The sequence below is a fragment of the Myxine glutinosa genome, chromosome 8 (assembly GCF_964187855.1).
Source record: "Myxine glutinosa chromosome 8, kmMyxGlut1.1, whole genome shotgun sequence".
NCBI classification, from domain to species: Eukaryota; Metazoa; Chordata; class Myxini; order Myxiniformes; family Myxinidae; genus Myxine; species Myxine glutinosa.
In genome coordinates this window covers 30,285,837-30,306,560 of record NC_136268.1, presented here as the reverse complement: position 1 = coordinate 30,306,560, position 20,724 = coordinate 30,285,837, and the positions used below count along the sequence as shown (strand labels likewise).

Sequence of the window (20,724 nt, the reverse complement as noted above, 5' to 3'; positions counted from 1 at the left end):
ATATTTCAATTTAATTATATATTTGCACATTAAAAAATATAAAAATAACCACCTTTAGAGGCCATTTTTCCCCGCAAAGCGGGGGTTGGCCTTTTTCGGGAACCGTGGTTGTTGTTGTTTTTCGGTCCCCTTTTTGAAGCAATGTTTTACGGCCGGATGCCCTTCCTGACGCCAACCCTTTTTGCCGCCTTTAACGACAAACAGGGAATTACCAGTGAACTGGTACTCAATTAGCCGACCTCGGAAGGATGACAGGCTGAGTCAACCCCCCTGGCGTTAATTCAGCAATCGACCGGGATTCGAACCCAGGATCCTAGGATCCTACGCCGGCACCCTAACCACTAGCCCAACACCAGGGATATTTCGTGCAGCACATTGTGCAGCACAAATTGCCATTTTGGCACTTTCTAAACCATTTTGTTTAGCAGTACTTGGACAAAATATTACGGGCATTTTACATTATCTCGACCAATCAAATTTGCCATTCGCAGACCCTGCCATGTACTTTGTAAAAAAAAAAATATATATATATTTTTCTAAACTGCACAGGTAAGGTGTCCTATGAACTTTCTAGTTTCCATGATGCTATCTTTATAACATGCCCAATTGTCAAATATGGCAGTGCGCCACGAGCTGTTATTTTTGTGGAGAGGCTAACAGCACTTCACTACCTTTAGCACATTTATTACTATTTGAGGGTAAGCATCATCACCTATTGGGTTTGTGAAGAGAACCCATGCATGAGGGATTACAGGTTCTCGTATATTTTTAAACTAAGGATTTTCACATCCTTTAACACACTCACGTAGCACTTTTAACAAGCTCATTTGGGCATTTGCTAGCTCGGGTAAAATGTTTTCAGTTTTCCTTTCTTTTTCTGGCTCTTACAATGTCCCATCGCCGCTGTGAAAGTGTTGCACTTCCACTCCATTTGAGAAAACCTGGACTTTGCTGGTGGAAGTGGTTGGATGTGGTTTTATGTAAAAGCCAAAGCTACTCTTAATGTTCAACCTTTATTGAAGTCAAAATATGTTTACAGGAAAGTCTAGCAATATTGAGTTTGGGAAAAATTAATGGACATTGACGTTTGAATATGATGATGAAAGAGCAAATTTCGCTGTGGAGGTAGATGGGTGGTGATGTGGGCTCGTACATGTGGGCTCGTATATTGGGGCTCGGTGGTGATGTGGGCTCGTATCGTGGGGCTCAGTGGTGATGTGGCCTCATATATTGGGCCTTAGTGGTGATTTGGGCTCGTATCGTGGGGCTCGGTGGTGATGTGGGGCTCGGTGGTGATGTGGGCTCGTATCGTGGGGCTCGGTGGTGATGTGGGGCTCGTTGGTGATATGGGCTCGTATCGTGGGGCTCGGTGGTGATGTGGGCTCGTATCGTGGGGCTCGGTGGTGATGTGGGCTCGTATCTTGGGGCTCGGTGGTGATGTGGGCTCGTATCTTGGGGCTCGGTGGTGATGTGGGCTCGTATCTTGGGGCTCGGTGGTGATGTGGGCTCGTATCTTGGGGCTCGGTGGTGATGTGGGCTCGTATCTTGGGGGTCGGTGGTGATGTAGGCTCGTATCGTGGGGCTCGGTGGTGATGTGGGCTCGTATATTGGGGCTTGGTGGTGATGTGGACTCGTATCTTGGGGCTCGGTGGTGATGTGGGCTCGTATCTTGGGGCTCGGTGGTGATGTGGGCTCGTATCGTGGGGCTCGGTGGTGATGTGGGCTCGTATCGTGGGGCTCGTTGGTGATGTGGGCTCATATATTGGGGCTTGGTGGTGATGTGGGCTCGTATCGTGTAGCTCGGTGGTGATGGCTCGTATCTTGGGGCTCGGTGATGATGTGGGCTCATATATTGGGGCTTGGTGGTGATGTGGGCTCGTATCGTGGGGCTCGGTGGTGTTGTGGGCTCGTATCTTGGGGCTCGGTGGTGATGTGGGCTCGTATCTTGGGGCTCGGTGGTGATGTGGGCTCGTATCTTGGGGCTCGGTGGTGATGTGGGCTCGTATCGTGGGGCTCGGTGGTGATGTGGGCTCGTATATTGGGGCTCGGTGGTGTTGCAGGTTGGTATCTTATGTTTGGTTATCGGGGAGCTTACAGCAGAGAGCCAGCGCCTTTTTGGAGTGATTGGCGGCAGGATGTGTTGTAGATTGTGTGCTGAATCTATAGGAAAGGACCACAAACTGACTAGAACGCAACTTTTATTTTCACACCCAATAAGTTTGAATAAACCATTATTGTTTGTTCAATAATGTCATGAGGTGTGTCATGTCTGTCATGGAGGTGCTGGCTCAGAACGTAAAGGAGGGTTTACCGTGGGAGTTGTTGTATGCAGATGATCTGGTGTTGATTGCAGAAAGTATGGATGGACTGAACAAGTTCTGGTGTGCTATAGAGAAGCTGATGGAAAACGTGAAAGATGAGGAGGTTGTTGTGGTAGGAGGAGACCTAAATGGACATGTGGGAAGGAGTATGGACGGTTTTGAGGGAGTTCATGGGGGTTACGGATATGGTGTGAGAAATGGAGAAGGTGAAAGGATTTTGGAGTTTGCTGATGGAGCTGATTTGTTGATTTGTAATACTCAGTTCCAGAAAGAGGATAATAAGCTTGTTACATATACATCAGGTGGGTCGACGACAACCGTTGACTACCTGCTGGTGCGTAGGCGAGATAGGGGGCACCTCCGGGACACAAAGGTGATCCCAGGGGAGGAGGCTGTTTCACAGCACCACTTGGTTGTCTGCGACATAAGGGTGAAAGGTGCGAGGAGAGCTCGGCGGGTGAAGCACCAACCGAGAATGAAGGTGTGGAGGTTGAAAGAGGTGACAGTGAGGGAGGCATTAAAACAGAGGCTGAATATGGTAGAGGATGATGTGGTTGAGCTTGAAAGTGGTTGGACGTCAATGAAAGATAGTCTGTTGGGAGCCGTTGGTGAGGTATGTGGATGGACAAAAGGACCACCGAGGCACTCGGAAACATGGTGGTGGGATGATGAAGTTGGAAAGAAGATTGATGAGAAGAGGAAGATGTTCAAGGAGTGGCAGAAGGCGAAGGGTATGGGGGCAGAAAAGGAAGAGCATGAAAGTTATAAGGCAGCCAAGAAGGCTGCAAAGAAAGAGGTAGCAAAGGCACAGGAGGCATGTAGGAAAATGTTCGGAGAACGCTTGGATTTGGAAGAGGGTCAGAGAGCGGTATTCAGGATTGCAAAGCAGATAGCGAAAGAGAGGTGTGATGTGATGGGGGTGAGTTGCTTGAAGGATGAAGTGGGACAAATCGTTGTGGACCCAGATGGAATTAAAGGAAGATGGAAAAGATATATGGAAATACTGTTGAATGCAGAGAATGAATGGGATGGCAACATAGAGAGAAACCCAGTTTTAGGACTGGCAGCGAAGATAACAGAGAAGGAAGTTGAGGAAGCGATAAAAGCAATGAAGAGTAGAAAAGCGGGAGGGCCAATGGGAGTTGTGGGAGATATGTTGAAGGCAGCGGGAAATTGGGGTGTGAAGAAAATGACAGAGATCTGCAATTTGGTGGTGAAAGAAGGCCGCATTCCAGTGGATTGGGAACTGAGTACCCTCGTCCCTCTATACAAGGGGAAAGGTGACCCTCTGGACTGTGGCTCGTATCGAGCGATAAAGTTATTGGAGCATGGAATGAAGGTATTGGAAAAGGTGTTGGAGAGGAGGATAAGGAAGAAAGTGAAGATTGACGAAATGCAGTTTGGATTTATGCCAGGAAGAGGAACGACAGACATGCTTTTTATTGTGAGGCAGTTGCAGGAGAAGTACATGGAGAAGAGGAAGAAGTTGTTTCTTGGGTTTGTTGATCTGGAGAAAGCATTCGATAGGGTTCCACGTGAAGTAGTGACATGGGCATTGAGGAAGTTAGGAGTGGAGGAATGGCTGATCAGAGTAGTGATGGCAATGTACAAAAAAGAGTGCGCACAACTGTAAGGACGAAGGATGGGAACAGTGGTGAGTTCGAGGTGAAGGTGGGAGTGCATCAGGGGTCGGTACTAAGTCCACTCCTATTTGTAGCTGTGATGGAGGTGCTGGCTCAGAACGTAAAGGAGGGTTTACCGTGGGAGTTGTTGTATGCAGATGATCTGGTGTTGATTGCAGAAAGTATGGATGGACTGAAGGAGAAGATGAATAAGTGGAAGGAATGTATGGAGACAAAAGGTCTGAAGGTGAATATCGGAAAAAGGAAGATGATGGCAAGTGGTAAAGCATGTGGTGAGGTGGAAAGAACTGGGAAGTGGCCCTGTGCTGTGTACAGGAAGGGTGTCGGAGTGAATTCCATTCAATGTCCAATGTGCGCTGAGTGGGTTCAACAAAAATGTAGTGGTCTGAGAGGGTCATTAACCAGTGTGGCAGCTACATTCAAGTGTAAGGTGTGCACAGAGGATGCTGCAGATGGAGGAAATGTTGAGTTGGATCTTGGAGACGGCGTGAAGCTGGAAGGCGTGAAAACATTTTGTTACCTAGGAGACATGCTGAATGGAGAAGGTGGATCAGACTCGGCAACGGTTGCTCGAGTGAGATGTGCATGGAAGAAGTTTCGGGAACTGAGTGGCGTGCTGACAAGGAGGGGAGTGTCGTTGAAGCTGAAGGGAAAGGTGTATGCTGCATGTGTGAGAAGTGTTATGATTTATGGGAGTGAGACATGGGTAATGAACATAGAGCAACAACAAAGGCTGGAAAGGGTGGAAATGCGAATGGCTCGACGGATGTGCGGAGTATCGTTGAGAGAGAGGAAGACAAATGATGAATTGCGAAAAATGATGGGAATAGAGCCTGTGATTGATGCTGTGAAGAGGAACAGGTTGAGATGGTTTGGTCATGTGTTGAGGAAGGATGAAAGTGACTGGTTGAGAAGAGTGATGGAAATGAATGTAGAAGGAAGTAGAGCATGGGGAAGACCGAGAAAGACTTGGCTAAAGATGGTCGAAGAAGAAATGCGGGCAAGGGGGTTAACAAGGGGAGATGCAGAAAATAGGGCAAAATGGAGAAGATTGTCATGGGAACCGCAAGGCTAACCCCCGCTCTTGCAGGGAAAATGGCCTTAAAATGCCTGTTGTTGTTGTTGTTTGTTCAATAATAGCTTTTCTATTGATATTCCTGAACATGTTAAAGGTTAATTAAACATTGTTTCACAATCACAGGCATTTCATTTCCTGTGCTATTTAAACAGTGTATAATTGATAAATAGCTTATTTTAAGTTATTTTTAATAAGATAGTTGTTAGAATCATTTTCAATTCCTCGTTATTAATAGAAATAGACGTCGGCATTGTTAGCTGTCAAAAATAGTAAATTAATGCTGTCTCCTCACCAACAGAAATGACAATGAGCGGAGATCGAGCACTCTAAATTGGTGAAGCAGAAAGCCCACCTTTTGGGTCGTGGTTCATGGTAATTCCCTTTGGAGATCAACTGAAAATGGAAATTTATCCTGTGCTTCACTCTGTTGCTGTCATTAAACTAGCACGCCACTCAGTAGAGCGCATACTCCCGCCGTGGGTCAAGTTGGAATAGTACGATTTCACAAAAGTTTGAGGAAGTAGTTCAGTGACAACACAAGACAAGACAACACAAGACAGACATTGCACAGATATATCATATATTTAGAACATATAGAAGATAATGTTAAAACAAGTACAAAAAGTTTTAATTAAAACAAAAGCCACGTCGATGTTACACAATGCCTAGATGCAGCTGTGCCTACAACGTCGATGTTATAGGCACAGGACATTCCTATTGATTCGATTACTTGATGTTATTTTTGTGCAAAGTGAAAATATATCTTGGCAATTTCCCGTGTGTGGCGACGAATTTTTAATATATCTCGGCATTTTCCCGTCTGTTATTTCAGGCGGTGTATGACTGACCATGCCGCGATTTAAAAAAAATATATCTCGGCAATTTCCCGTGTGTGGCGACACGTGAACGAAGCTATGCTCCTCTCTCCACATTATTGTGACGACGTATAAATTAAATATTTCATCGTGACGATTATCATCAAATGGACGAATTTTTAATATATCTCGGCATTTTCCCGTCTGTTATTTCAGGCGGTGTATGACTGACCATGCCGCGATTTAAAAAATATATATCTCGGCAATTTCCAGTATGTGGCGACACGTGAACGAAGCTATGCTTCTCTCTCCACATTATTGTGACGACGTATAAATTAAATATTTCATCGTGACGATTGTCATCAAATGGACGAATTTTTAATATATCTCAGCATTTTCCCGTCTGTTATTTCGGGCGGTGTATGACTGAGCATGCCGCGATTTAAACAAAATATATATATATCTCGGCATTTTCCCGTCTGTTATTTCGGGCGGTGTATGACTGACCATGCCGCGATTAAAAAAAAAAAATATCTCAATGGACTTGAAGTTACAGGCCTTTGAGAATTCATTTCGTTCTATAAAGGGCAACTTTCATCGGATTTTCTTCCCGTTTTTTTTCAACCGAGTCTAAAACTATGTTAGCGACTGTGAAAAATGAAATGATATATCGAATTTGATTTGAAATAAAACTGTGTGAGAGAGGAAGACACCACGGGCCTACAAAACAGGCCTCAAAGCTATGCGAGTTAATAAAATGGTGGATATTTGTTTATATGAAGCCTCTCCCAAAATGGGTGGAGCTATGGTTCCCAGAATGGGTGGAGCTTTGAGGTTTTGTCTCCTCTGCAAGAACAACAACAAGAAGAAGAAGAACAAGAAGAAGAAGAAGAACAACAACAACAACAGCAGAGGGCACTCTATGACCAGCGTCTGCGACGCGGCTAAAAAAACCCCGCAATTTCACATACATTTTCGGATTCAGCGTTCAATTCTATATAAGTGAGTGTATTTTGAGGCATGTGTGACTTCAAATAAAATTGTAAGCCAGAAAAACGTTCGTTTCATTCCTTAGGGATACAACATGTAAAACTGGCCCAAACGTCAAAACAAAACTCGCTCATTTTAAGTCGTACAAGCTAATGCGGACACTCATTCTTCTGGGAAGAATCCCGTGCACATGCTGGTCACACTTATAACTCACCTGTCTTTATAAGTTCATCAGATACTGACACCGCGATTGACATTCGCTGAGGTAAATGTTGATATCTCTTCTGAGGTAAAAACAAAACCAAAAAAAAAACAGTTTTAAAGCATTATACGTATCAAACGATACATTTTATGAAACGGGGAAACCGAATACACACTTGTGTGGTTTTAAAATGACAGAATGTCTTTATTATATTTAGAATGTCTTTATTATCATTGGAGATCTCGCGAGATCTCGGAGACGGTGGGAGGGATTTTCGAAGCTCCACACGGTCTCCACGTTTTTCGAAGTTAAGTCTGTTCACAATTGTATTTTGTCGAAACTGTATTATCTTTCGGTGTGTGAAGTTATTGTGTGCAACTTTGGTTGTTTCTCGGTGTTTATCTTTCATAAATTGATCGTCTGTTTGCCGTGTCGTGTCTTGAGGCCTTGTACAGTGTGCACTGTACAACCTTGAGGCTTTGTTTTTCTCTCAGCGGTCCGTCGTTTGTGATCCAATAACTTTCGTTCTCTGTATTCCCAGGCTTTTCACCCATAGCCTACTTCCTTGTGTAAATCTCAACTCAAAAAAAAAAACAAAAAAAAAACAAACAAACAAACAAACAACAACATTTCCTTCTCTGTTCTCATTCGTTTATTCATTCTTATTCGTTCGTTCGTTCTTCGACCACGTGTTTCTCCCCCATTTCCCCAGATAGTTTTCACTCATTAACCTTCAATGTTTACACTTTCCCCTCAAGTTATGTATTCCGTCATATTTTATAACACCTTTTTCTTCTTCTTCTTTAAAAGGCTGCTTTCGACTTGCTCACCAAATCAATTCATCCCAAAAAAAATATCCATCTCCTATAGTGCCTTTTTTCTACATTCCCTAAACTCTCCTGCACTCCATCCTCCATCCAGCGTCCTTAAACGTATTTTTAACTCGAATGTCACAAACTCATTTTGCAATAAATGTTCGTTTCCCATAAATCGTACACTTTCAAAAATCCAATCTCACCCCTCCCCTCCAAATCTTCCCCATAACCCCTCCCCTCCAAATCTTCCCCATCACCCCTCCCCTCCAAATCTTCCCCATCACCCATCCCTTTCAAATCTCCCCCCTTGCCCCCTCCCTCCTAAACTACCCCCTCACCCCTCCCCGCCAAGACGCCCCCTCGCCCCTCCCCTCCTAGACTCCTGCCTCACCCCTCCCCTCCAAATCTCCCCCATATCCCATCCCTTTCAAATCCCTCCCCTTGTCCCTTCCCTCCCAAACTCCCCCCTCACCCCTCCCCTTCAAATCTCCCCACCCTCATTGCTTCTCAATTTCCCCCCTCTCACTCCCCCTCCTCAAAGCGTCCTCCCCGCTTCTTCCCCCTTCAAACTCTCACCTCCATCTCCCCCAACCTTCTGCCTCGCTCTTCCCCCTCCTCAAATAACACCTCATTGTGGCTCACCCAATCACCATCAAACCTTTTGTCCGCCCCATCCTTCCCTTTCTCCGAGCTATTCTGAAATCTCTGACACACCTTCAACAGCTCTCCCTATCTCTTCCACCTCTTCCACATCTTACCCTACCCCTCCTCCCCCCTGTTCTGTATCTGATGCTCCCCCTTCCTCTTCATTAACGGTATGGACCTCAAACATCCGGGGCCTTCGTTCAAACTTAACTGATCTCTCCATACAGGTTGCTTCTGTCAAACCAGACGTGATCTGCTTAACAGAAACTTTCCTCCTTTATGATGTCTCTGATTCCATAGTATCTCTCCCGGGCTACTCCCTCCTCCGGTATGATAGACCTGAGCCTCGTCCTGGAGGCGGGGTTGCTATCTTTATCAAAAACTCTCTTCCTCACTCGCCCTGCACTGCACTCTCTCCACCTCACCCCCAGGAATACCTCTGGCTACGGCTTCCCCTTCGCTCCCACCTCTTGTTCATATGTGTGTTGTACCGTCCACCAAACAGTGATGACTCCATCTACATCTCGCTGTCTGATGATATGGACCAACTTCTATCTACTCATCCCAACTCTCTCTTCCTCATATGTGGTGATTTCAATTGTCACCATGCCAGTTGGCTGGGTGTGGGTACCTCTCTCACCAGCCATGGCTCTTCAGCAAAGGACTTCTGCGACTCACTGGGACTGACAGAATCTGTCAATTTCCCGACCCGGATCTCAGTCAACGGAACATCTTCTCTTCTGGACTTGGTTATGACTAACTTCCCTGAAAATGTCTGCTGCTCTTCTTCTGCTCCGATCGGATCATCTGATCATGTCCTTGTTAAAGTGGACATCTCTCTGACCATCCTCAGGGAGCCTGCTCAGCGTCGACGAGTCTGGCATTTCACTCAGGCCAACTGGCACGGTCTTCAAGCAGCCATCAATCATCTGGACTGGTCTCCCATCTCTACCACCTCTGACATCAACTCATCCTGGGAATTCTTCCAAAGTAAATTGCTCTCTCTCATGCACAGATTTATCCCATCTCGTCTTCAGTTGTCATACCCTTCCTCCCATCCATGGTACACGGAATCTTGTGGTGAGGCTGTTGCCCAGAAACAACTTGCCTTCGTCTCCTGGAAAGCAAATCCAACGGAAGGAAATCTCATTTCCTTTCACAAAGCCCGAAACAAGTGTGTGTCCACCCTCAGGAGAGCCAGGAAACAATATCTCTCCGTTCTCAAGACCGAACTCTCTTATCTGTCTCCCTCTTCCAAATCCTGGTGGCGTCTGGTCAAATCCGTTTCTGGTGTTTGTTCCCCCTCCATCCCCTCCCTTACCTCAAATGGCTACACAGCTGACTCCGCACGTGAAAAAGCTGAATGCCTCAACTCTGTGTTTGCCTCTAAATCTTGTGTCCCAAACCGATCCCTCTCTGTACCCACCATACCCAGTCGTACCCTGCTGCTCCTGGACTCCGTGTCCTTTCCTCCTGACAAGGTGGAAAAGTTTCTGTCAACCCTCGACTCTGATTCTGCAACTGGACCCGACGGCATCAGCCCACGGGTCCTAAAATCCTGCTCTGCTGCTCTATCTCACCCTCTCTCTGTTCTCTTCACCCTCTCTTTTGCTCAAGGTCAACTGCCATCTGCTTGGAAATCAGCCAACATCACCGCTTTGCACAAAAAAGGTGCAAAAACAGATCCTAGCAACTACAGACCAATCAGCCTTCTCCCAATTATCAGCAAAGTCATGGAATCCATCATTGCTTCGGATATGAAATCTTTCCTCTTCTCCAATGGCTTGATCTCTGATCATCAATTTGGTTTCAGACCAGGTCACTCTACTCTGGACATGCTGCTTCTGCTGTCTCAACAATGGATGGAGGTCCTCAATGCCAAACAGGAAATTAGAGCTGTCTCCCTCGACATATCACGTGCCTTCGACACGGTCTGGCACCCTGCTCTGCTCACCAAACTCTCCTCCTTTGGTATCCATGGAAATCTCCACGCATGGCTGGCGGACTTCCTCTCTAGTCGTCGTCAACGTGTGGCCCTGAATGGGTTTCTCTCATCTCCTCTTCCTGTTCAGGCTGGAGTTCCCCAAGGCAGTGTTCTGGGCCCCGTGCTTTTTCTGGTCTTCATCAATGATCTCTCTGACTCTCTCGAAAATCCTCTATCTCTTTGCTGATGACCACTCTCTGCCGCTCCATTCCTCTTCCCTCAGATCGGCAGTCTGCTGCCTCCTCACTCTCTGAAGACCTGGACAAAATCACAGACTGGTCAAACAAGTGGAACATGTCTTTCAATCCTGACAAATCTCACACTCTAACTATGTCTCTCCGAAAAGATCGACTGGACAACCCTCCCATCTACTTTCTCAACAATCCTCTCCAAGAAGTTCTGTCGCTCAAGATTTTGGGTCTCACTATCTGCCATGATCTTTCTTGGGAAAACCACATTTCCAAGCTGGCCTCCAAAGCCAGTCGCCGACTGGGCATCCTCCGTCGTGCGAAGTCCTTCCTCGGCACACCTGAGCTCCTCACCACATACAAGGCTTTCATCCGCAGCTCAATGGAATACTGTTCTCCCCTATGGGCCGGTGCTCCTGCCTCACACCTAGCTCGGCTTCACGCTGTTGAAACCAAAGCTTTCAGAATTATTGGAATCTCCCGCGATGAAGCTATCTCTGAGGGCCTTTCACTCACTCACCGCAGGCAGGTAGGTGGTCTTTCTGTCTTCTACCGACTCCTCTCCGGCCTTGCACCCCCAGCTCTCTCTGTGCTCTGTCCCCCAAATATTCCTACAGGTCGCACAAGATCTGCCAGCAACCCTCTGATGGTTAAACTGCCGAAATCTCGGCTCTCTGCTCACCTTCACTCTTTCATTCCTCTTTTCTCCCGCCTCTGGAACAAACTCCCTCACTCCCTTCAATCCCACTCCTCCCTCCAGGTCTTTAAAACAGCTGTTCACCACCATCTCTTATCTTCCCCCATCCAAAACCTTGATCTTTTCTACCCCCGCTAATTCACCCCAGATCCACCTTGTTTGAAATTCCAACTTCTTTCCTGGAAGTCCTGGCAGTGTCCATATGTTTTATACCTCTCCCACCGCCCCCTTCCCACGCCCCCCCCCCCCCCCCCAAAGCCCTCGCCCTCTCTCAGATCTCTCGATGTCTCCATGTCTCTCGGTCCCTGCTCTTAAATGTTGTGTTTGTGTCCTTCCCCCTCTCTTCCCATCTTGTCTACCGCTCCCGATGTTATATGTTTTATGTGTCGGTTTGTCTTTCTGTGTGATTAATGTTCGCTCTTTCACGAGCCTCGATCTTGTATACAAAAAAAAAAAAAAAAAAAAAAAAAAAAACCTTGAAGACGACGCTGCTAACAAAATACACCGCTCTAACGCATAACCACGAGTTTAAACTACATTTACAACAAATATGAAAACTATTTTCATATCACAATGTTAAATATAGAATATATAGAAGATATAGTCTAGTAGGAAGACTAGGTCCCCCTGCACCCCCCGGAGATATACTTCTAATCAGTGTTTCTAGATTGGAAAAAATGTGTAGAAAATGACTAGCTATGGCCCCAAGCTGAAAAAATGTCCCACATACCATTTTTATGCAAATTACTGCTGCAAATTTTATGCAAAATTATGCAAATTTTATGCAAATTTTTGATGAGGAGTAGAGTTGAGGGGTCTTTGAGGGCTTCATCGAGGTGCTCTCGGTTGCAAGACTGGGTCATTCTGAGAAGCACAGCAGGGTCAGAGATCATGATGTTCTCCTCCTCAGTGAATCTCTCCATCAACAGCCTCTCCATTGCCTCACACACTGTTTTGAGGCAAAAGAGGGACTTTGCGTAGGCCTTTCCACTGAGAACACCTTTGAGAGATCCACTTGTTACTAGTTGTGCCTCAAAGAGAATCTCTGCATATCCAGAACCACGCATCTTGTGTCCAGTGAGCATCCCGATGTAGTTCATGGATGTGTGGAAGGGTCCAATCGTTACTACATGACTAGCAAATTCATTTGGCCAGCGCCAGATGATGGGAAGGGCTTTCATGCAGACACCCAGATCAAATGTATTCAGGACCCATCTCTGACCCACCTCAGCAGTTGCTGCCTCGGAACGCTTCAGTAGCTCACGAACAACTGCGTTGTCTGTGATCGGTTGGTGGATAGGCGTGCAGTAGTCGACTGTTGATTTGCTGGGTGGGGGAGAACCAGTTGCAGAGGTGAAACCCCCTAGCCCAGGCACAGGCTGCAGGCCATTGCCATGCCATGCAGGCACCAGGCACAGACCGATCACAGACAACGCAGTTGTTCGTGAGCTACTGAAGCGTTCCGAGGCAGCAACTGCTGAGGTGGGTCAGAGATGGGTCCTGAATACATTTGATCTGGGTGTCTGCATGAAAGCCCTTCCCATCATCTGGCGCTGGCCAAATGAATTTGCTAGTCATGTAGTAACGATTGGACCCTTCCACACATCCATGAACTACATCGGGATGCTCACTGGACACAAGATGCGTGGTTCTGGATATGCAGAGATTCTCTTTGAGGCACAACTAGTAACAAGTGGATCTCTCAAAGGTGTTCTCAGTGGAAAGGCCTACGCAAAGTCCCTCTTTTGCCTCAAAACAGTGTGTGAGGCAATGGAGAGGCTGTTGATGGAGAGATTCACTGAGGAGGAGAACATCATGATCTCTGACCCTGCTGTGCTTCTCAGAATGACCCAGTCTTGCAACCGAGAGCACCTCGATGAAGCCCTCAAAGACCCCTCAACTCTACTCCTCATCAAAAATTTGCATAAAATTTGCATAATTTTGCATAAAATTTGCAGCAGTAATTTGCATAAAAATGGTATGTGGGACATTTTTTCAGCTTGGGGCCATAGCTAGTCATTTTCTACACATTTTTTCCAATCTAGAAACACTGATTAGAAGTATATCTCCGGGGGGTGCAGGGGGACCTAGTCTTCCTACTAGACTAATAATGTAAAAAAAAAAATGAGCCCTATCTTCCAATGGTAAAAAAAATCCTTCAAAAAATTCCTGGATCCGGAATAATATCCTGAGCTTCACCAAAAACTAATCAATTCTTCCTTATCCCAAGGGCAATCATCCCACCAACTTTCATCCAAATCAGTTCAGAACATTTCCAGATATTGTTCACAAACACACACACACACACACACACACACACACACACACACACACACACACACGGACGGACACGATCGAAAGCATTACTCCCTGGCCATCGACGGCCAGCATGGTTGGTGTTTTGCCAACCAAAACAACGAGCGCGGTCACGTGATCGGGTACGTGACGTCACGGTAAACATCGCCATCGACAAACCAGCTGTACACCAGATATGCAATTGTAGCGGTTCCCGCTGAATGTACACAATCGCCTTGCACCTGCCAGGACGCGGCCAGGGCGCGATCGCCATGCCGGGCTCGTCCGGACGGGCCCAGACGCGCCTCTCCTGGGCATGCCCGGACTCGCTGTTCCCGGGCACGCCCGAACCTCCCGGGCACGCCCGGTCTCGTCTTTCCCGGGCATGCCCACTCTCGCCTTTCCAGGGCTCGCCCAGAGCGCCCGGGCATGCCCAGCCTCGACTTGCCAGGCCGCGTCCAGGACGCCCGGGCATGTCCAGACTCGCCTTTCCAGGGCTCGCCCAGAGCGTCCGGGCATGCCCGCTCTCGCCTTTCCAGGGCTCGCCCAGAGCGCTCGGGCACGCCCAGCCTTGACTTGCCAGGCCGCGTCCAGGACGCCCGGGCATGTCCAGACTCGCCTTTCCAGGACTCGCCCTTGACACCCGGGCATGCCCGGTCTCGGTTTTCCCGGGCAAACGCCCCGGCATAAATGTGTATATATATTGCTGCCCGATAAACGGGCTTGTCAGAATACCTGAGTTGTTTTGTTTCGATAAAGCAACTCGGACGAATTCCGTCTTTGGTTGCGTCAATTCTTTCGACTCGCGTTGGAGCGCAGCTCCTTCACTGGTGACCTACCAACATGAACACGGCAGTGACTCTTAAACTGCCTACCTTCTGGGAGGCTCACGCGACTGTTTGGTTCGCCCAGGCGGACTCCCAGTTCGCCCTGCGAGGCATCACCGCGGACGACACCCGCTTCCACCACGTCGTGGCAGCGCTCGGTTCCGCCACCGCGGCCCGCGCCCTGAGCCTCCTCGAGCACCCGCCGGCTGCCGACAAGTATGACGCGCTGAAGACGCTCCTCCTCGACGCTTTCGCCCTCTCACCGGCGGCACGCACACGGCGCCTGCTCGACCTGCCCGAGCTCGGCGACACGCGCCCGTCCGAGCGCATGGACTATATGCTCTCGTTGCTCGGTGAGCACTCTCCGGATTTTCTGTTCCGCAAGCTGTTCCTTCGTCAGCTGCCTCACCCGGTACGCCTCGCCCTGGCTGGCACGTCGATCACCGATCCCCGCGCCCTCGCCAGAGAAGCCGATAAGATCTCCTCGGCGGGCCAACACATCGGCGCGGCTACCTGGAGCCTGCCGCCGTCCGAGGCGACGCCCACGACGCCCGAGCGCCCTGCGCGGTTGGAGGCCGAACTGCCGGTGCAACTGGTGGCCACCACGCCACGCCGACCGCTTCCGACACGACGGCCGGGGCCTCCACCTGACCAGGCATGGTGTTATTACCACGCCAGGTTCGGACACAAGGCTCGGACGTGCCGACCCCCGTGCGCTTTCGGCAAGTCTGGAAACGGCCGGGCCGGCGTTCATTCCCACCCATGAGCGCCGGCCACTCGGGCAACTTGCTTTTTATTGGGGACAAAGCGTCCGGGCGGCGTTTCCTTTGTGACACCGGCACCCAACTGAGCGTCATACCCGCCTCCGAGCAGGACAGGCGGGACGCCGTTTGCGGCCCCTCTTTGGTCGCTGCTAATGGCTCGGCCATATGCACTTTCGGCCCGCGCAACGTCACCCTCTGCTTCGGCAGCCAGCGCTTTCAGTAGACCTTTGTGACCGCCTGCGTCCCCATGGCTTTGCTGGGCGCCGACTTCCTCTGCGCGCACGGGCTGCTGGTCGACGTCAAACGACGTCGCCTTGTCAATGCCGAGACCTTCAGCTCCCTGGCGTGCACGATGAGCAGCTCCGCGCCGACCGAACTGGCGTGCGCCCTCCCGACGGCGAACTAGTTCACTCGCCTGCTCGCGGAATTCCCGGCCCTCACGTGGCCGACGTTTTCGGCCGTCGCAGTGCGGCATGGGATCGAGCACCACATACCCACTGCGGGCCCGCCGGTCTACGCCAGGGCCTGCCGCCTCGACCCGGCCAAGCTCGCCGTGGCAAAGGCCAAGTTCGACGCGTTGGAGCACCTCGGCATCGTGCGGCGCTCCAATAGCGCGTGGGCCTCACCACTGCACATCGTGCCAAAGCCGGGGGGCGGATGGCGCCCGTGTGGCGACTACCGCCGCCTCAACGACACTACCACCCCCGACAGGTACCCGATCCCGCACATCCAGGACTTTTCCGCCCGTTTGGTGGGACGGGTCATATTTTCCAAAAATTGACCTGATACGGGGATACCACCAGGTACCTGTCCGGGCGGCCGACGTCCCGAAGACGGCCGTCATCACGCCGTTCGGCCTGTTCTAATTTTTGAGGATGCCGTTTGGCCTCAAGAACGCGGCCCAGGCGTCCCAGCGCTTAATGGACGGCGTGCTGCGCGACCTGCCATTTCTTTTCATCTATCTGGACGACATCCTCGTCGCCAGCACGTCCCGCGCCGAGCACCTCCTCCACCTCCGAACATTGTTCGATCGCCTCAGCGAGCACGGCTTAATTGTCAACCCGGCCAAATGCCACTTCGGCATGACGACCGTTGACTTTTTGGGCCACCGCATCACCAAGACCGGGGCCGTGCCGCTGCCGACCAAGGTCGAGGCCATCACCACGTTCCCGCGTCCCCGTTCCATCAAGGCCCTACAAGAGTTCCTCGGCATGGTGAATTTTTATCACCGATTCGTGCCCCGCGCTGCTCAGCTCATGCGGCCCCTTTACGAGGCCCTCCGGGGCAAGCCGGCCAAGCATGACATCGTTTGGTCCGCGGCCATGGACGCAGCCTTCGCGAGCGCAAAACGGGCCCTCACCGACGCAACGCTGCTGGCTCACCCGGTGCTCAACGCGCTCATCGCCCTCACTACGGACGCCTCCAACTACGCGGTGGGCGCCGTCCATGAACAATGGGTGGACGGGGTTTGGCAGCCACTCGCTTTTTTCAGCCGGCAACTCCGGCCGAACGAGTTAAAATACAGCACGTTCGACCGCGAGCTGCTCGGTCTATTCCTGGCCGTTCGCCATTTCCGACACCTCCTGGAGGGCCGCCCGTTCACGGCTTTCGTCGACCACAAGCCGTTGGTCTACGCAATGGCCAAAGTCACGGAGCCGTGGTCGGCCCGCCAGCAGCGCCACCTCTCCACCGTGTCGGAATTCACCACGGACATCCGGCACGTCGCCGGCAAAGACAACGCCGTGGCCGACTGTCTTTCTCGGGCCAGCGCGAACGCGGTCCACCTCGACGTGGACTTCGCGCTCATGGCGGCCGACCAGACCACCGACACCTCGGTGCAGGCCCTCCGGGCGGCGGACACGGGCCTCCGCCTGGCCGACATCCCCTTCGCGGGCACCGTCCTGCTCTGCGACGTCTCCCAGGGCCAGCCTCGCCCCATCGTGCCCGTTTCCTGGCAGCGCCGCATCTTCGCCTCCATCCACGGCCTTTCTCACCCGGGCCGGAAAGCTTCTCAGAAGCTGGTGTCGGCGCGTTTCGTCTGGCACGGCCTTCGACGGAACGTCCGCGACTGGGCCAATGCCTGCACGGCCTGCCAGCGGGCCAAGGTCCACCGCCACACCCAGGCCCCACTAGCACCTTTCACCGTGCCTGCACGGCGTTTCGACCACGTCCACGTGGACCTGGTGGGTCCCCTGCCCCCATCGCGGGGGTTCACCCACCTGCTCACCATGGTGGACAGGACCACCAGGTGGCCGGAGGCCGTGCCCCTCACCTCCACCACCACCGCTGACGTGGCGCAGGCGTTCATCGCCACCTGGGTCGCGCACCGGTGGACATCTCGTCCGACCGCGGCCCACAGTTCACGTCCGAACTTTGGGGTGCGGTCGCCCGCTCGTTGGGGGTCATGCTGCACCGCATCACGGCCTACCACCCCCAAGCCAACGGGTTGTGCGAGCGGTTTCACCGCTCCATGAAGGCCGCACTCATGGCCGGCCTTCAGGACGACGGTTGGACCGACCGGCTGCCGTGGGTCCTTTTGGGCCTCCGCACGGCCCCCAAGGAGGACCTCCGGGCGTCCACCGCCGAGCTCGTCTACGGCCAGCCGCTCCGCGTCCCGGGCGAGTTCGTGCCCGACGCTACCAGTCCCTGGTCCACCGCACACCAGCGCTCGGACCTCCAGGAGGCCGCCCGACGATTTGCCCCCGTGCCAACGTCCCGCCACGGTGGCCCCCAGTCCTACGTCCCCCCGGTGCTTCGCACAGCGGAGTACGTCTTTGTGCATCATGACGCGCACCGGGGGCCACTCCGGCCGCCGTACGACGGGCCCTTCCGGGTCCTGCGACGGGGCGACAAGTCCTTCATCGTCGACGTCGGCGGCCGGTCGGACCGGATCTCTGTGGACCGCCTCAAACCGGCGCACGTGGACGTCGACCGACCACCACGGTTGGCCCTTCCTCCGCGGTGCGGCCGCCCCCCATCCACAGTTCCCCCCGCTCGACCACCCACCACCGGATCGGACCCCCCCCCCCCCCCACGACCCTCCAGGGGTCGCTTTGGCCGGGTCATCCGGACCCCCCTTTAATTGACCCTGCCGGTGCAGGTCGATTCTGGAGGGGCGTGTGTAGCGGTTCCCGCTGAATGTACACAATCGCCTTGCACCTGCCAGGACGCGGCCAGGGCGCGATCGCCATGCCGGGCTCGTCCGGACGGGCCCAGACGCGCCTCTCCTGGGCATGCCCGGACTCGCTGTTCCCGGGCATGCCCGAACTTCCCGGGCACGCCCGGTCTCGTCTTTCCCGGGCATGCCCGCTCTCGCCTTTCCAGGGCTCGCCCAGAGTGCCCGGGCACGCCCAGCCTCGACTTGCCAGGCCGCGTCCAGGACGCCCGGGCATGTCCAGACTCGCCTTTCCAGGGCTCGCCCAGAGCGTCCGGGCATGCCCGCTCTCGCCTTTCCAGGGCTCGCCCAGAGCGCTCGGGCACGCCCAGCCTCGACTTGCCAGGCCGCGTCCAGGACGCCCGGGCATGTCCAGACTCGCCTTTCCAGGACTCGCCCTTGACACCCGGGCATGCCCGGTCTCGGTTTTCCCGGGCAAACGCCCCGGCATAAATGTGTATATATATATTGCTGCCCGATAAACGGGCTTGTCAGAATACCTGAGTTGTTTTGTTTCGATAAAGCAACTCGGACGAATTCCGTCTTTGATCGCGTCAATTCTTTCGACTCGCGTTGGAGCGCAGCTCCTTCACCATCGTACATTAACCGCAAGGCCTGATTTATATGCAATTTTCGAACTTCTACATGGAAACGATCACCTGAACTGCTCGAAACTCGCACAATTCTATCTGTGTCCTCACAATCCCTGATATGACATTCCAGTGTCCTCACTACAAGTCCACCACCATCCCCACTGATCTGAAGTAGTCACCAGCTATTTACTTGCTTGATCACTACCGTAAAATTGTTTATTATTTCATTATTGCAGATAGGACAAATGGGACAAATGGGACAACATCCCACTGGAGGATACCTGCTCTTCATTATGGCGCATGCAGCACTGGCACAGCAGGTCGTTGGGTCTCGTTAACCTGCGACTCAAACCATATTAACCTGCGACTCAAACCACATTAACCTGCAACTCAAACCACATTAACCTGCGACACAAACCACATTAACCTGCGACTCAAACCACATTAACCTGCATCTCAAACCACATTATCCTGCGACTCAACCCACATTATCCTGCGACTCAAACCACGTTATCCTGCAACTCAAACCACACTAACCTGCGACTCAAACCACATTAACCTGCGACTCAAACCACATTATCCTGCGACTCAAACCACATTATCCTGCGACTCAAACCACATTATCCTGCGACTCAAACCACATTATCCTGCGACTCAAACCACATTATCCTGCGACTCAAACCACATTATCCTGCGACTCAAACCACATTATCCTGCGACTCGAACCACATTATCCTGCGACTCAAACCACATTATCCTGCGATTCAAACCACATTATCCTGCGACTCAAACCACATTATCCTGCGACTCAAACCACATTATCCTGCGACTCAAACCACATTATCCTGAGACTCGAACCACATTATCCTGCGACTCGAACCACATTATCCTGCGACTCGAACCACATTATCCTGCGACTCAAACCACATCCTGCGACTCAAACCACATTATCCTGCGACTCAAACCACATTATCCTGCGACTCAAACCACATTATCCTGCGACTCAAACCACATTATCCTGCGACTCAATCCATATTACCCTGGTACTACAAAACATGATTTTGATACATTGAATCACAATCTTTCATGGCCAAATTTGTATCTACTTATCACGATATGGTGATGTGTGCAACAGTGGTTTGAAGCCAACACCATTACTCCATCTGGAGCTGGAAGCAAGGGCCGGACAAGGGACCGAGTACAACTGGAAGCTAGCGTGGCGCATCCCAATGGTGGAGAGTGCTGCTTCCGAGACGAGCAAGCGATTTGTGTCGGAGACCCCATCGGGTGTCGGGAATAATAGTACGAGGCCCGGACGTGGCGTCATAATACTTCCCATTGCCACAAACAACACACTGGCTATCGTCCCGATTACCATGGTAAGGAGCCTGATAACTTCAATTTGTTTGTTTGTTTATCGCATGCCACTCATCTGTTTTACCATGGTGTGGTCAGGTATAATATTGGATGGTTCTTATCTACTTTGTCATAAAATGTTATATGATAATGCCAAATGTCGGATACCAATGACCATGAAAACGATTTTTTTTCTTTTTTCTATTCACTCGAAATGTTAAGATTAAACTGAATCAACTGAAGAATATCATAAGATCAAGTGTATTAGGTATATGCATACCTATGTGTGTATTTTTATACATTTTTAATGTATTTATTTATCTCCTTTTATTTAAGCAATGACATTTCTCCTGAACC

General features: G+C 51.0%; 1 protein-coding gene across 1 annotated transcript in view; it reads left to right on the top strand.

The window, feature by feature from the left end:
• Nucleotides 1–20,724, top strand: part of LOC137433095 (uncharacterized) — a 76,819-nt gene that overhangs the window by 13,559 nt on the left and 42,536 nt on the right. The window contains exon 4 of the mRNA XM_078783106.1: nucleotides 20,147–20,390. Within this exon, the coding sequence (XP_078639232.1) occupies nucleotides 20,147–20,390 (244 nt within the window). The remainder of the gene's footprint in view (nucleotides 1–20,146; nucleotides 20,391–20,724) is intronic.